General features: G+C 42.1%; 1 protein-coding gene across 10 annotated transcripts in view; it reads right to left on the bottom strand.

Annotated features, from left to right (window-relative positions):
* Positions 1-11,479, bottom strand: part of WAC (WW domain containing adaptor with coiled-coil) — a 91,046-nt gene extending 79,567 nt beyond the window's left edge. For 6 of the 10 annotated variants that reach the window (XM_030941459.1, XM_030941458.1, XM_030941457.1 and 3 more), the window contains exons 1-3: positions 10,616-10,751; positions 10,200-10,236; positions 8,483-8,696 (exon numbers count right to left, since the gene is read on the bottom strand). In XM_030941459.1, coding sequence (XP_030797319.1) covers positions 8,483-8,696; positions 10,200-10,236; positions 10,616-10,656 — 292 coding nt within the window. In that variant the 5' untranslated portion in view covers positions 10,657-10,751. Of the gene's footprint in view, positions 1-8,482; positions 8,697-9,895; positions 10,001-10,199; positions 10,237-10,615; positions 11,123-11,237 lie in introns of those variants that run through there. The other 4 variants (XM_030941460.1, XM_030941455.1, XM_030941456.1 and 1 more) reach the window with 3 other exon arrangements.
* Positions 11,480-17,908: the final 6,429 nt, after the last annotated feature.

The following is a 17,908-nucleotide window of genomic DNA, read 5'->3' on the forward strand; positions in this document are numbered from 1 at the left end:
AACTGCATTGTCCAAGTCAACAACCACCACTCACATGTGGCAATTAAACACATGAAATGTGGCTTGTCCAAACTGAAAATGTGCTGTAAATATTAAACAGACACTGGATTTCAAAGATCTTATACAAAAAAGGGAATATAAAGTATGTCATTAATAGTTTTTAAGGTATCAATTACATGTTAAAATATTTTTTATGTATCAGCTCAAATATACTAAAATTGATTCATTTTTACTTTTAAGCAAAGCTACTAGAGAAGTACACATACAGTTTGCATTTGTGGCTAACATGTTTCCACTGGACAGTGCTGCTATAGAACCCTGTTACTTGAGTGAAGCATAGGCATCACCCGAGATCTTGCTAAAAGGCAGATCTTTGGAACCCACCCCAGAATTACTGACTATGGTATCTCCAGGTGCTTAGTATACACATTCAAGTTTGAGGAACACTAATCCAAAATACTGTAATTTCATTCCCTTAAATTATAACAATCCAAACTTTTTCTATCTATCCATTTAGTGAAATGCTATGAAGTTTCAGGCACCATTCTAGGTCACAGGAATACAAGGTGGTTAAAACATTAAAACTCACTTCCTCTTCTGGTGGAGCTTATATTCCACAGAAGGCAGGCAAACAAAAACTAAAATACAGTCAGTTCTGCTGTAACATTTATTTCCAAATACACAAATTTGTTTGAAAGCTGATATATCAGAAAACAGCAAATTTCCCACCCATGTGTATTTTCACCTGTGAGAAACACTAGTTTACATCAAGCTGCACAGGAATTCGCAAGGCACAGATACACACAGCTAAAACATCTAATAGCTATCTTAGTTCATCATGAATTATGAGTCAGGTCCATCCACATTTGATGTTACAAAAGTTTTTGTTTCATATCAGGTATCTTCCATCCATCACTTCACAGTAATTCATGAGCTGCAACCCTTCCGATGAGTGGCCACTTCCACAGGAAGTCAGATTTTGGTCAAGGTAAAGTGCCATTTATTGCGGTGCTAAAGTATTCCTTAACTATTTTATATATATAAAATTAAGTTACAATTTTTATTAGGTTCTTATCTTTTTAAAATATGTCACTGACAATGTTTTTGGTTACTGTGCTCCTAACCCCTTTTTCCCCATAAATTGGTCTGGTGCAATTTTGCACAGCACAGTGACCTTCAGGAATGCCCATGTCATGTTCTAGTACAATGACTATAAGTAAATCATAACAGGTCACCTTCACACAAGGAAGGAACAAGCAGGGGCAAGGAAAGACAATGATGAGAATGACTGTTTCAGGGTGTTCAGCAAGGGCAGAGAAGGCCCTGTGAGAGGGCGACACCTAAGCAGAAAACACATTACTGAAGTGAGTGAGCACAGTAGGAGAAATATAAAGGTGCATAATATGCAGAACACCCGAGACAGGAACAAACTTCTGACTGCAGGGCCAGTATGGAGAGAGTAGCACAAACAAGAAGATAGCAGAAGAGGCTGAAAAAATACCCAGACACCAGATTACACAGGATCTATTATAAGTCTTGCTAAGAAACAAGGAGTCACTGGAGGGCCGTGAGCTTGAGAGAGATGTGAGGTGACTGGCATTTTAACTGGATCACTCTGGCTACTGTGTGGGGAAACAATTATATAAAGCAAAATGAACTCAGGAACATGAGGGGGATCTTGCAGAATTCAAGCTGAGAAAAGCTGGTAGCCAGAACTAAAATGATAAAGTAGTGAGAATTAGTTAAACTTGGAGTATAATTTGAAGGCAGAGATAAAATTTTATGTGAAGAGACTTCCAGTTTCAACAACAGTAGGCTAAATACTTTATAATTTCATCAGTACAACAGGAATAATACTGATCAGCCTATTTCAAAGAGCTACTGTAGTCAGATGAGAAACAGTATAGAAACCCCTTGAAAATTACAAAGCATCGTACAAATCCTGAAAAAGACTGTTCATAGAATATATTTACAAGCGGCCGGGCGCGGTGGCTCAAGCCTGTAATCCCAGCACTTTGGGAGGCCGAGACGGGTGGATCATGAGGTCAGGAGATCGAGACCATCCTGGCTAACACGGTGAAATCCCGTCTCTACTAAAAAATACAAAAAACTAGCCGGGCGAGGTGGCAGGCGCCTGTAGTCCCAGCTACTTGGGAGGCTGAGGCAGGAGAATGGCGAGAACCCGGGGGGCGGAGCTTGCAGTGAGCTGAGATCCGGCCACTGCACTCCAGCCCTGGCGACAGAGCGAGACTCCGGCTCAAAAAAAAAAAAGAATATATTTACAAGACCCAAATAACTGGTTTTGTCAGGAGGTGGAGGTCGCAGTGAGGTGAGATTGAGATCGTGCCACTGCATTCCAGTCTGGGTACAAAGTGAGACTCTGTCTCAAAACACACACACACACACACACACACACACACACACACACACACACACAAACTGGTTTTGTATGATTAAACTGACAACAAGTTATATCTAATGCCTGGTATAGCAACCCAAATACACAGGTGATTTCCATCTTCACTCTTTCCAGCATCATTTAACAAAATGATGCACTACCCCCCGCCCCAACAATTCTGCACAACAGAATAAGGTAACAGATGCTTAATAGAGACAAATTAAAATACATAAATTTCCTGTGAATTACAGACCAAAACCCTAAGTATGTTACACCAAAAATTTTAAATATTTCTTGCACAACTAGAAAACAGTTCAATTAAGAACTGTCTTAAAGGATCTAAGGATCTAAGTGAACTCATTCCAAAATATTCTTATGATTGTAAAATAGAAATACCATTAAATCATAAACAATACATAATAACCATCTCTCTAAAAATATAAAAAATGTTAAAATGTGATGATGAGAAGCCGTAAGACAAATGACTTGGTGCTGGTGTTCAAATTTAAAAATTTACATGCACAGATGCTTACATCACAGACACCGTTTTCTAAAATTAAAAAAACCGCTGAAGAGTTGGAACATTAAGACTGCTACTCCTTCAATCTTATTCCATTTCTTTTGAAACAGAGTATGTTTCCTGTGTTTTCTAAATTGACCAATGGAAATCCAGTGCAAACACTTCTGCATAGTATTATCTTATCACTGAAAATAAATCAATTAAAAAAGGTCACGTGTCACTATTTTTACTAGACAAAAAATACTTAACATTAGTCAATAGTATTAAAATCCAAACATTAGTATATTAGATTACATACAATATTTTCACTTTGTAAACAAGTCTTTAGATATGAGGGATTAAGAGAAAATGGACTTTTCCTAGTGAAATTTGTGTCATGCTTCCATGTCAAAACTTATTTTTGGAAATAAAACACTAATGTTGACAACTGGGCCTAGAACTACACAAATACATTTTATCAGCATACTATAATTTGGCACGCTGTAACCACTGAGGGAAGATGGATGAAGATATTAGGAGGATAAAAGCAAAAATACCTTCAAACTAATTCATGCCATAGTAACCACCACCAAATAAGCTTTCAATACAAAAGTGTTTCATCTCTGACAATGTACAACAGTTACCAAAGTTAGAGAACTAGTTTCTAGACGCAGCTGTCGCTATCTCTTCAATTTTATTAAATTTTCCCTCATTTGTAAAACTGCGAAATAAGGATACCATCTGTTGTCTTCCAATGTCAACATGAATATCAAAAGCAACTGTTAATTTCTATAGTACTTTCTATACATTTCTAATGTTAGTAATTTCTAACATTACTAACGCAAAGCATACTTCAAAGTCATCTAAACAAGGAAAAGACCATGTTGCTCAACTGCCAGTCTATTATTCAATGTGAAAGACTCAAACTTTACTAATTATATTTTTTAAAAAAAGACAAATTGGCCGGGCGCGGTGGCTCAAGCCTGTAATCCCAGCACTTTGGGAGGCCGAGGCGGGCGGATCACAAGGTCAGGAGATCGAGACCATCCTGGCTAACATAGTGAAACCCCGTCTCTACTAAAAAATACAAAAAACTAGCCGGGCGAGGTGGCAGGCGCCTGTAGTCCCAGCTACTCGGGAGGCTGAGGCAGGAGAATGGCGTGAACCCAGGAGGCGGAGCTTGCAGTGAGCTGAGATCTGGCCAGTGCACTCCAGCTTGGGTGACAGAGCAAGACTCCGTCTCAAAAAAAAAAAAAAAAGACAAATTATCGCCAAATAATCCCTACTAACTCCTTCAAAATGTTAACAGTAACTTTTGTTTGAAAGTTAGGGAGATGAAAATACATTTCCAAATTTTTCCAAAGATATAGCTAAATGACAAGATAAAAACTTCACTATGGGCCAGGCGCGGTGGCTCACGCCTGTAATCCTAGCACTCTGAGAGGCCGAGGTAGGCAGATCACTTGAGGCCAGCAGTTTGAGACCAGCCTGGAAAACACGGTGAAATCCTGTTTCTACTAAAAATACAAAAATTAGCCTGGCACGATGGTGCATGTTTGTAATCCCAGCTACTTGGGACATTAAGGCAGAAGCATCGTTTGAACCCAGGAATCAGAGGGCGCAGCCAGCCGGCATCACACCACTGCACTCCAGCCTGAACGACTCGTCTCCAAAAAAAAAAACCAAAAAAACCCAAACGATTGTACCTTAAGGTTTTTGCTTTTGGTTACTTTAAACAAAAGATTGTATGTTTATAGACAGATCACAGACTATGTAACAGTAACTAATTTCACAAAAAAACCTTTTAATTATACTCTCATATAACCTCTCTTAAATTTACAATACACACTATTTCTTTTAATAAATCCTAAAGGATAAAATCTCTAACTCTTTATACACGTTATGTCACAGCAAGTCTTATTTTAACTAATAAGGTTTTTGGGAGTAAAAACTCTCACAATCCCCGATTTCTCATTTTTTATAGTATACCTGAAAGTCCTTTCATACATTACTTCCGAACGAGCATTTTTCAATGAAATTCAAGATGCTAAGAAATCTAGTAATTACTGAAAAATGCTGTGATGCCAGTAAAGCCTAATCCTAAGGAAAACAAACACTTTACAAGTTCCACATTTGTTTAACTTGCTTTGTAAAATACAAGTTACAAATCACAGCATATAGGTTATTAGTAAAGAATATCATTAAATCTTAAAATAAAAAAATAAGAAATTTGTAGTTCAATGAATATAATAAGTAACTTGCTGTAACCTTAAGTTTTTTACATGCTTAGAGCTTAGATAATCCAACTCACTTGCATTTGATTTTTGGTAATGGTCTTGAACTTATACACATTAATTCTTTTTTCCTTTTTTAAAAGAGACAGGTCTCACTCTATCAACCCAGGAGAGAGAGTGGTGGCACAACCACAGCTCGCTGTTAACCTCAAACTCCTGGGCGCAAGCAATTATCCCACATCAGGTCTCCCAAGGAACTGGGATTACAGGCACTAGGACTACAGGCAGGCATCACCACACCAAGCCAATTAAAATTTTTTTTTTTTTTTTTTTAGTAGAGACAGGGTCTTGCTATGTTGCCAAGGCTAGTCTCAAACTCCTGGCTTCAAAGGACCCTCCCATCTCAACCTCCCAAGCAACCAGGATTACAGAGATGAAGCAGTGCCTGGCTGCTTTTTTTTTTTTTTTTTTTTTTTAAAGACAGGGTCTCACATCGGTTTCCCACGCTGCAGTGCAGTGACACAATCTCAGCTCACTGCAACCTCCACCTCCTGGGTTCAAGTAATTCTCCTGCCTCAGCCTCCCTAGTAGCTGAGTAATAGGCACTCGTCACTGTGCCCAGCTAATTTTTATATCTGTATTAGAGATAGGGTTTCACCATGTTGACCAGGCTGGTCTCAAAACCTGACCTCCGGTGATCTGCCCACCTCAGCCTCCCAAAGTGCTGAGATTACAGGCGTGAGCCACTGAACCCACCTGAATTCATTTTTGGATAAAAATCCAAAGTAGTTTATAATGTCTGCAATAAAAATCATACATATACACTTTTAACAAGTTAGTGCCAAACACATCATTAGCAATAAAAGAAAAAATAAAACACCAAAAATCAAATTATGACTAAATATCTCAGTATTAAATGAGGAAAAATCACCATTTTACATTTTTTAAAGACAGTATTAATATCAAAGATTTACTCTCAATTTCAGAATGGAGATATATCTCATATTATTATTCCCATATAATTTAAAGGAATATGGCAGCCAGGTCTGTTAGAGATGGTAGAGACAGGAATGGAACTGCAGTATTAGCTGGAAGACTCCAGAAGACAACAAGCAGCTAGAAAGAAAATCAGAAAGTGGGGCCTAACTTAGCAAGTGATTAGATCAGAAAAACATCAAGTTTCTTGCAAATGAAGCTAAAGAAACATCAGGAAAGATGCAAATTTTTAAAAACGAAAAGTTAACAAGTACCTGGAGTTCACACAGGCAGAAAAATGAAAAAAAAACAAAGTGAAGAAAAAATAGGTACAGAAAAAGTAAGTGGCTAAGAGTCAAAAGCATTTAAGAATAGCTTCAAGGCCAAGATCACATCTTGACTCCCAGGAGTATTACACAAATGTTGGCACATAGTAAATGCCCCAGGTTTGCTGAATGAATAAGCAACAGAATGTTCTTGGGTTTACTTCACCTGTAAAAGAACTGGCTGAGCAAGGTTTGCTGGAAACGATTGAAAGCATTTATAAAGTAAGTTTCTTTGAATGAAAAACTGACTTCTTGCATTTGGGAATATACTGGATCACAGTCACTAAAATAAGAGCCAACCTGGAAGAAGATGAGGTGTCATATCCTATTTTGCTACAATCACCAAATTTTTCAAAATACAGTACAGTATAGTACAACCAATACCTCCTCTCCAGGAGCTAACATTTGAAATGAAATCTGCTATAGAAGAGTGGTTGACAGTACCATCTCGGGCTTTATATAACACTATGGAAAACATACCCACAAAACTGATAACTCTAAAAGTTTAATTTTGCACCCCAATAACTTGTAACATTTTAATAATCAAATACACCTGCTACTACTGTTACAGACAAAAACGTGGTTTATCTGCATAAATAGCACTAAGCTATAACTACATTCAATAGAGAACTACTTTCTTCTCATCCAAATTATTCAAACCCAGTGCAATCTTCTGACCAGTATTAATTTTCTCAAACCAGTAATTATGTAGAGGAAGACAATGTTTCTCAATATACGATCACAATGAATAAAGCTGATTTCTATCATAGGAGGACAAAAGGGACCAGAAGTTGCAAGGTATTTTTTTTTTAAAGTAAGCAAAATATTGAATTAGTTGCCAACAGGGGCAAAAAGTCACATGATACTTTACTGAGTTTTCTTGGAACCTTTTAATATTGTAAATCTACTTAAGATATATTATCTAAGTTGAGCAACATGTTACAGTAGGAAAGAATATAGATGTCTTTACTAAAATTGCTTTGTTCCTTAATGCATGCTTTTGACATGAAATGTAATTCTGGCAAATTTAGGGCAAATTAAGTCTGAAAATAGTTACTGAGAATTGGTTTTGTTTACTCATTCTCAGCCTCCTACAACAAAGAGCTTGAGGCAAACTTATAATGGAAGATATATGACTGTACAAAAGAAATCAGACTAACTTTTAAAAAGAATATTTCAATGAACGAGGTATCAAAATCACATCACCGAAACTGGAGAATACTGAAAATAAAATGTTCACAACAAAAAGCAAGAATGTATCCTCTAAGTAATGAATAATTTTTAAAATCTGGGTACTATCCTGAAAAAACACACTGAGTTTTTAAATTCGTAATTTACCATCGTAATTAGAAAACAGATTTGAACACCTTAAAAAGCAACAAACTGAAGCAACAATAAGGACTTCAAAATAAACTTAAATCTTTGTAAGTCCAAAGTTCCTTTCTTGGATAAACGTCCTGCATTTTCCCATCCTTAACAAAGCATGTTTTAAACTGTATTCATAAATGCCTTCCCTTGTTATCAGACACTAAAGTCCACTTTTTTTTTGTAATGGAGTCTCACTCTGTCACCCAGGCTGGAGTGCAGTGGCACCATCTCACGCTCACTGCAACCTCCACCAACCAGGTTCAAGTGATTCCCCTGCCTCAGCCTCCTGAGTAGCTGGAACTACAGGCGCCTGCCACCACCACCACCACGCCCAACTAACTTTTGTTTCTAATAAGAGACAGGTTTTCACCTGTTAGCCAGGCTGGTCTCGAACTCCTGACCTCAAGTAATCTGCCTGCCTTGGCCTCCCAAGTGCTGAGATTACAGGCGTGAGCCACTGCACCCGGCCTTAGATGCACTTTTTAGATGCTCACATCAGCATCTTACTTCTACAGTAACTTGTTCCGAGTAAAAAAAAAAAAAAAAAAACGATAGGATTAAAACATTTTAATGACACAACCGAACAGTAACTTTTCAAGCTAGAAATACGCTGCCACCTATTGTTTTATATAGAGCTATTATTAAAAATATATGTCAAAGTTTCAACAAGAAAGATACTCACCACCATCCCTCTCTCTAACTCTGTGAGTATGAACATTTTTGGCCTTACTGTGACCTGTGCTGTCACTGTATTTGTTTTCAGGACTATCAGATCTCCGCAACATTTTATTTGGTGGTGAAGGATCTGCGGCGTCTCGCATCTTTTCATGTCTGTGATCACCGCTACTGGGGTGACTCTTCGATGAATACTTAAGTGCCTGTAAAACATCACCCCCCCAAAAAAAGAGAGAAAGAATTGAAACCTTAAACTCCCTAAACTAATTTAAACATAAATTTTGGTGTATTATCATCAAATTTCATGAACTTATTAAAATTTCCACTTTCTGCTTTACTCTTCAAAGTTTCTCAGACAAAAAACCTAATGCTTAAGTGTTACAATAAGACTCCTGCTACAAATCATAATAGTAAACATTAAAAAAGAAAAAAAAATACTCCATTATCTTATAAATAAATCAAACCACCTTGGCACACTGATTCTGAAAAAAAAAGAAATTTGGCTGGAAATATTTAAAATCATTTTTTGACAGTCAAAAGAAAGCTAGAAATTCAGTACTACTATAATCAATTTCTGCTCTACAGCTGATATACACAAACACATATATAAATAAGGACATGCATACTTCTGCAAACCTACAAAAAAAAAAAAAAAAAAAATCCACACACTGGTTTCTCCAATTCTTTGATTCAAATAAGGCATTTCAGACCTAACTTCCTTACTCTCACACGTGTGGGAAACAATTTTAAGGTATAAAAATATTGACCAAAATAAACCAATGTGAGTACTATTTCTAACCAAGCATAACGCACTCAAAGTAATGGTTTAGCTTTATTCTAACACATATCTTAGGACAACCATGATGTACTTCGTCTATTGCAATGTGTAATTAGCTAGGCTTTGAAGAACAGATTCACTAAGGTTTAATTTTTGACATATCCAATGTTTTACACATCAGAGGACGGTGTTTTCAAATTCAGCTGTATAACACAACTATCAGGTAGAAATCTATTCTCTGGGCCTTTAAGACGTAGAAAGTGTTTCTGTAGTTATCTGATGGTTAACAATCATTTATGAGGTTTGCTTCCTGAAAACTGGGGCCACTTCTATCATAATTCTTAGAACTTTACAGGCAACGACTGCAGTAACAAAAAAAAACCCACCTACCTAGAACCACCTACATTAGAATGATTATCCAAGTACCCAAAGACCTCAATTCTTACAGAAACAAAAGCACACATCTTTTACTTGTAACGCAATTAAGTATACCAAAAATATGAAAAAGGAAAAGAGAACAGTACTTGAAAGTTTTAAGTCATTTAGCTATTTATCCCAAGTCCTTCACTTAATTTTAGTATCTTTACATTAACTTTCAGTTCCCCCAACACAATAAATAAATAAATAAGCCTCGGAAGTCACCTATCATCTCATCCCATCGATTCCTTCACCCGCAAATAATCCAGTCAGGTCTTTCTGGCTGCCAATGATTCTTTTTTCCTAAATCAGCGAACTCCCTCCAGTCACCTGTCAAAATAAGTCACTAAACCTTGCTGGAGAGCACTAATGGAACCAAACCTCGAATTTTAAGGGGACCTGCGGTGCTAGTTTCGGATGTGTTGCACCGAAGGGCCTGTATCGACTTCTGAGGCCTGCGCTCGAGTAGCAGTCCCTCCCTTCCCCCTCCGGCCCCTTCCAATCCCTCCACCCCGGCCTCGGCTGGTACCTGGTAAGGCTGCGAGTCCCCCCTCCGGTCGTGACAGCTGAAAAACAGGAAGAGAAGACAGCGACATAAGACACGGCGGGGGTGGGGGGGCCGGGGAGGAAGAAAACGGGTCCCCCGCCGCCCCTCCCCGCGGGAGACCTACCCAGCGCCCCGGCGCCGAGCCCCGCGCGCACACGGCGCAAACCCGGAGCCTCCGGGAGGGCCGGGGAGGGCAAAACGCCGCAAAGCCGGGCCCCCACTCCCCGCCACACTCTGTTCCCGCCCGCCCGCCCGCGCGGCCGCTCCTCCTCCCCAACCCAATCCGGATCAGGGTTAACAACAAAAATGGCGGCCGGGCCAGCTCCAGATAAGGAGGAACAGCCCCCCCGCCGCCGCCCCCCGCCGCCGCCCGGACCGTAAACGAAAAGACAATTTACCCATCACTGAGTCTCTGCTGTTTCCTCGCATACATTACCATCAATGCCCGGCCTGTGAGTGTGTGTCGGGGAGGGGGGAGAGCGGCCGCGAGAGGCGGGCGGGCGCGCAGGCGGCGGCGGCGGCGGGCGGCGGGCAGCCCCGGCACCTGGGCCCGGCGCGCCCTCGGCGACTCTCAACACCTCCCAGTTACTGGCGCCGGCGCTCCCGGGCCATCTCCCTCCGTCGACACCACGCTCACTCTCAGCCGGGGCAGCGGCGCCAACTACACGGCGGCAGCGCGAACCGGGGGGAGGGGGGCAAGACGACGCGTCCGGCTCAGCCCCGCGGAGAGCGACTGTCTCCTCCGCCTTCTCCTCCTCCTGCTCTGCCTCCTTCCCTCCTCCCCCCGCCGCCGCCGCCGCCGCTGCTGCCGCCGCCTGGTCCTTCTCCTCCTCCCGCCGCCGCCGCCGCCGCCGCCGCCGCCGCCGCTGGTGCCGCCGCTGCCGCTCCACCAACTACATCCGGGCAACTCGGACGCTGCCGCCTTCGGGAAACCTCGGCAGTTTCCGCCGCGCCCCTCCTCTCCTACCCTCGGCCTTCCTCCCCGCCCCGCGCGGGTTCGGAACACCGCCCTCTGCAAACCTCGGCTGGCTCCGGCCTCTGTCCTCCTCTGAGGCCTGGCTCTCCGGAGTCCTCGCGACCCGTCAGCGCTTTCCTTTTTTTCCTCACTCGCGAGTCCGGCCACCGCTGTTCCTCTTTAGGGATAGTCTCGCTCGGGCGCCTGCTCGAGGCTGATCCCAGGGGCTCCGGGCTGCGCGGAGAGGAAGCCGCCTTCCGGAAGAGGACGGTGGGGCGCGAGGGAAGCCATCGCGGACTAAATAAGGGAGGCTGCGGAGGCTGCGCGTGCGCCCAGAGACGCCGCGGGAGGGGGTGTTCTCGGGCGAGCTCTCCGGCCGCGGCCCCCGCCCCTGCGCTCTCGGGCGGGGAGGTCGGAAACCCCCTGGCGAGACCACGGGCGGAAGCTTCCCGAAGAGCTGCCTGGGCTGCAGCCGCGGAAGCCTCGCTCTAGGGAGTGGGGAGCGTGCTCCGACGCCCTCTGGCCGCTGCTGGAAGCCGGAACCGAGCCCGAGCCGCTGCCCCTCACCGGACGCTGCGCGCGCCACCGGCTCTCCGCGGGGCAGGGGCTGCTTTGAGCTCGCTGGGCGCCCTTTGGTCGTAAGTCTCACCCTTGCCCCGAGGCAGGAAGGAGTGCGTGCTGTCCCGGCCAGAAACGGCTAATAGGAAGGGCTGAGGGGTTCTGTGCCCAAGGCAGAAAGCCGTGCGCCAGGGCGGCCCTCAGCGGAGATGCCTGCACGGATCCGGGAGCGCCGCTTGGGGCAGGGAATGAAAGCGGCGCTTGAGACTGGAGATTTAGGGAGATGAGTTCGTTGGGAACAGCGCTGAACCGTTTCTCTGTCCCACCCTGCTCCCCCCCACCCCCACCTTTTTTTGAGGCAGGCTCTCGCGGTGTAGTCCAGGCTGAGCGCAGTGACGCGATCACGGCACATTGCAGCCTCGACCTTTGGGGCTCAAGGGATCCTTCTACCTCAGCCTTCTGAGTAGCTGGGACCACGGGGATGCACCACCACGCCCGGCTAATTTTTTTTAAAAAGTGTTTCCGGAGATAGCATGCGTCTCGCTGTGTTACCCAGGCTGGTCTCGAACCCCTGGCCTGAAGCGATCCTCACGCCTTGGCCTCCCAAAGTGCTGGGATTACAGGCGTGAGCCACAGCGCTCGGCTTTTTACCCCTTTCTAACGTTTTCCATGCCCATCGGTGCCCTGCCCACCCTCTCTTTATCTCTCCGTTTTCCTTCTGTTTTTTCCTCGCTGAAGTAAAATTCATGTGCAAGTCTGGTTGATGAATAAATGTCCTGAGGTGTGTTAAGTGAAATTGCTACAAATTTGATTTTATGTACTGCTGCAGGCACATTGAGAGGAGAAACGTCAAGTATACCAAACAACTGATAGTTGAGAGTGGTGGTATTCGGGTGATTGGTTGACTTTTTTTTTTTGCACTAAACTCTTTGTAAGGCAACATTAGTTTAATGAAAAGAATTGTGATAAACATAAATATGTGATTAACACAGAAGAGGCAAATAGTAAGTCAGAAGAAACAAGACCCTCTCCAAATAAACAGTAATAAAAAGTAACTGATTTATTTGGTATCTAAGAAGTTACAATACTACTAGACCTAATAGAATGAAGAGATGGAATGATGTAGGGAGAAAGGCTCTGAAATCACAACTGGTTGGAAAAAAACTTTAATTGCATAATCTTATTTGTCACATCCACCTGCCAGATGTAAAGCTTATTGCTGTTTGTGGAGATGTGCAGACCAATAAAAAGCCTATTTAATGAAAGTAGCAGTAACTAAAAAAAAAAAATTGCCAGTGACTGAAATGATGAAAACAAAAAAATTCGGTAGCATCTTAACATGAAATTTCTGACACATTTGTAGTGAATCCATTGAAGACAAACATCAGGAGTACAACAAATAACAAATACTACATAGAAACTTTTTGAAAACTGGTAGCAAAATTACTACTAATTTGTTTGATAACTAGATGTCTGCTGAAATTGGTATGAACCATTTGCTCAAAAGTAGCCAGGGATGGTGATGCCTGCCTGTATTCCTGGCTACTCCAGAGGCTGAGGCTGAACAATCGCTTTAGTGCAGGAGTTCGAGACTGCAGTGAGTCATGATCACACCAGTGCACTCGGCCTGGACGACAGAGGGAGACCCTGTCTCAAAAAATAAATAGGCCAGATGTGGTGGCTCATGCCTGTAATCCCAGCACTTTGGGAGGCCGAGTCGGGTGGATCATTTTGAGGTCTGGAGTTTGAGACTACCCTGGCCAACACAGTGAAACCCCATCTCTACTGAAAATATTAAAGTTAGCCATGTGTGGTGGTGTGCGCCTGTAATCCCAGTTATTCAGGAGGCTGAGGCAGGAGAACCGCTTGAACCAAAATCTTGCCACTGCACTCCAGTCTAGGTGACAGAGTAAGACTCTGTCTCTAAATAAAATCACATTACCAAAAGTCTGATCTGCTCTCCTTTACAGAAATACCTTATCTTCACTTCTACTCTTGAACTCACAGACTTCATTTCCACACTCCTGAACCTGTTCATCTGTGGCGTCCATGTTTTCAAGCCTGATTTTTATTTCTCAGTCTTCATCTCACTTATCAGCAGTATTTGACACAGCTGATAACTTTCTTCTCCTTAAAGTTCCTTACCTTGCCTACCAGGATTTCATTTTCATTCTTGCTTCTCTTCCTTACCAAATGGCTGTTCCTTAGACTTCTGACCGGTTTCTCCTTCTTTTCCAGCCTCTAAATGCTGGAGTGGCCCAAGATTCAAATGTCACAACCTGCACTCCTCTGTTCTCTCTCCCTAGGCAATCTCATTCAAATCTCTGGCTGGATGAAACCCACATTTCAATCTCCAGTCCACACCTTTCCTCTGAACACAAGGCCAACACTTAAGTGCCTACTGTATAGCACTGCTTGAGTTTCTAACAGGCATCACCAATTTGATGTACTCAAAACCAAACTCTTAATCTCCCCCACCCCAAACAAGTCCTGCTGAGATCTTCCCAATCTCTTGAAGTGACAGCTCCATTCTTCGAGTGAAGGGTAAAAACTTTGGAGTCATCTTTGTTTCTTTTATATCTCACATTGACTCTATCAACAAATTTTGCCAACATTATCTTCAAAATGTATCCACAATCTGATCTCTGTAACCCACCTCCACCACGTTCACTCTGGTCCAAGCCACCATCGTTACACCTGGACCGTGGCAAAGACTTTCTAACTGATCTTCCCTTTCTCTGCCTGCTTCCACCTTGTTTGCTATTTCATACAGTGCAGTAATCCCTTAAAAAGTCAGATAGTATCATTCCAATCTTAAAGAATAAAAGCCAAAGTTCTAGCCATGATCCAGTAGGCCATATGTAAACTGCCTGTTACCTCTGGCCTCTTACCCACTGACTACTTGCTCTTTTTTTTTTTTTTTTTTTTTTTCTTTTTTTTTTTGAGACTGATTCTCTGTTGCCAGGCTGGAGTGCAGTGACATGATCTTGGCTCACTGCAACCTCCGCCTCCCAGGTTCAAGCAATTATCCTGCCGCAGCCTCCTGAGTAGCTGGGACTACAGGTGCTCGCCACCACACCCAGCTAATTTTTGTATTTTTGGTAGAGACAGGGTTTCACCATGTTGGCCAGGATGGTCTCCGTCTCTTGACCTCGTGATCCACCCACCTCAGCCCCCCAAAGTGCTGGGATTTACAGGCGTGAGCCAGCAAGCCCAGCCCTACTTTCTCCTTTTCCCACCATTCTACCCTCCCTCCCTGTTTCTCCAATATACCAAGCATGCCTCTGCCTCAGGACCTTTGCACTGCTGTCCCTTTGCCTGGAATCCTCTTCCCCCTTAGTACCTGCTTGGCTCACACCCTCACTTCTTCAGGTCTCTGCTTAAGTCTTGTCTTGTTTAATTCAGAATTCTACGTGATGGCACCTTACCACCATGTTGCTCCCTTAACCCTGATCTATTTTTCTTAAACCATTTGCAATATATTTTGTTTATTAGTTGTTTCCCACTAGAATGAATGCTTCATGTGACATACCATACATATTTGTTGAATGAAAGGATATTTGCCTGCAGAAACATATACAACAAAGATAGCAAAACTGAATTCTCAAGAGGAAAAAGCATAGGTTCTATTTCTGTTTGCTTTGCGAAAGAATAAAAGAATTATAAATCCAGTCCTGTTCTCACAAATAAGATGGAGAATAAAGCTATATTATTCCTAATACAGGCAAAATATTGTAATAGATAATATTTAAAAATATACATGAATTTGCATGTATAGCAAATCTTAAACCAGATTATTTACACTGCTATATAATGATAGCAATGAGTTTGCAAATGAATAAAAGACCCATATTTCAACTGTAGATTGAACATATACCAACCCATAGAGGGGAGAAACTATCAACTTATAGGTTATATGTAGGTTGAGCAAGATTTTAACGTGATTCTGTTGAAGGAAGAACTGAAGGAAGAACCGAAGAGTGAAATCCTCAAGCGTCTATTTGTGAAAGGGACTTTTTTTTTTTTTTTTGAGACAGAGTCTGACTCTGTCACCAGGCTGGAGTGCAGTGGTGCAATCTCAGCTCACTGTAACCTCCGCCTCCCAGGTTCAAGCGATTCTCCTGCCTCAGCCTCCTGGGTAGCTGGGACTACAGGTGCCCGCCCCCACAGCCAGCTAATTTTTGTATTTTTAGTAGATGGGATTTCACCATGTTGGCCAGGATGGTCTCGATGTCCTGACCTCGTGATCCATCCACCTCAGCCTCCCAAAGTGCTGGGATTACAGGCATGAACCACCGCGCCCGGCCAAAAGGGACTTTTAAAAGCTTGGCTGCAATTTCTAAAACATAAAATAAGGATGTATTCCCTAAAATTTTCACGTACTTCATTTCTATCTCTTTTTTTATCTGTCCTTGCCTTCCTCACAAACTCAGCCTAGTATAGTGATTAAAAGCATGGATTTTAGAATCAGTATGACATTACATAGAGCTCTGGCTATATTATTGACTAGCAACGTCACCTTGGGCAAATTACTAGTCTTGAGGATTATCCTGCTTTGTCTCTAAACTTGGCTTTAGGACGTAGTGCTGTTTGTGAAAAGTAATTGAAATTGTGTAAATAATTTAGCAGTACCTGGCACATACATGTTTTACTAATGGTGGTTATTCATTTTTTAAAAATAGTTGAAGTTCTGTGTGTCAAGTCTTAGGAACATAGTGTTAAGCAAAGTCACTTGGATTTTGCTCTTACAGAGTTTATATTTTAATTAAGTATAATACATAACAAAGGAGATACTTTGGGGTCTCAGATTTGTGATATGAAGCTTTCATTCAATTATGAGGAAAAATAAGAAACTGCAACAGAAATTACTGTCTAGGAAAGGGGAGTAAAAACCTCCAGGACGTCACCATATCAACATATGGTGTACCCTTCTAGGCAGGGATGATGTAAATGATGCAATCAACACATTTTGAGAGAATTACTTATTGACTCAAGATTGGCCATTTTTTAAAGTTCTGCCAGGTAATAGATACTAAAGTTCAGCTAATATTGAGAAGCATACCCTAAACCCTTTACCTGTGTCTGGTGAAACTTCAGCCTGAGTTAACCCAACCATTCATTTTCTGAGCACCACTGAGCAGTTGCACGCTGCAGGAGATTATAAAATAATAGAATATACTGATGCCACTTCAGCCTCATCATCACCAAAATCAAATGACATAGTAATTTAGAAAGTAGTAAGTGCTACAGAGAATAGTGGGGTAAGATAAAGTGTTGGATGGAGGAGTAATGTTTTCAAGTAGAGTGGTTATTGAGCACGTGGCATTTGAGCAAAGATTTGAAAGTGATGAGGCAGCAAGCTGTACAGGTATCTGGAAAGGAATGTTTCTGGGAAAGGGAACAGCAAGAACAAAGGTCCTGAGGAAAGACTGTGCCTAATGTGTTCAGAAATAATAAGGAAAGCTCTGTGGTTGAAGGGTAGTGACTGAGAGGGAAAATATTAGGAAATGAGGTGAGGTTAAAGGAGTGGGTGGAGGAACAGACTGTGAAGGATCTTATAGGCCATTATAAGAATACTGGCTTTTATTCTGAGTTTATTGGAAAGCCATTGAAGAGTTATGAGCAGAAAATGACACAGCTACTGTATTGAAAATAGTCTATATTGCAAGGAAAGAAGCAGGGAAACTAGTTAGGATATTACTGCATTGCCTGAGTGCCTAAGGTTACTGTTTCAAAGCAGAAAGTAAGCTTATCTAAGGCCATTTTCTTTACCTGTCCTTTCTTGCCATCCCCCCCTTCAGTTCACCTTATATTATCAATTATCCCTTTGAATATTCAAACTCTCTTTCATCTGGATTATTTCCACTGGTCTTTAAACATATCTAAATCCTACCACTAAAAACCCTTTCTTGACCCTATACTCTTAACTGCTCACTTCAGCCAAACATCCGCTAAGTCTTATTTGTGGTACCTCACTTATTTCATTCTTTATTCTTGTATTTACATTTTAAGTCACTATAGTTTGACATCTGCCCCCATAATATTAGCAAAATAGATTTCCCCAAGGCAGTGGTTCTTCAAGAGGCAGTGCTGAGTCTCCGGGGGGCATTTGGAAATGTATGGCAGTATTTTTTTTTATTATCACTGCTATATTTTCTGTATGACTTAAGGGTGAAGG

Source organism: Rhinopithecus roxellana, chromosome 11 (genome assembly GCF_007565055.1).
Source record: "Rhinopithecus roxellana isolate Shanxi Qingling chromosome 11, ASM756505v1, whole genome shotgun sequence".
Lineage (NCBI taxonomy): Eukaryota > Metazoa > Chordata > Mammalia > Primates > Cercopithecidae > Rhinopithecus > Rhinopithecus roxellana.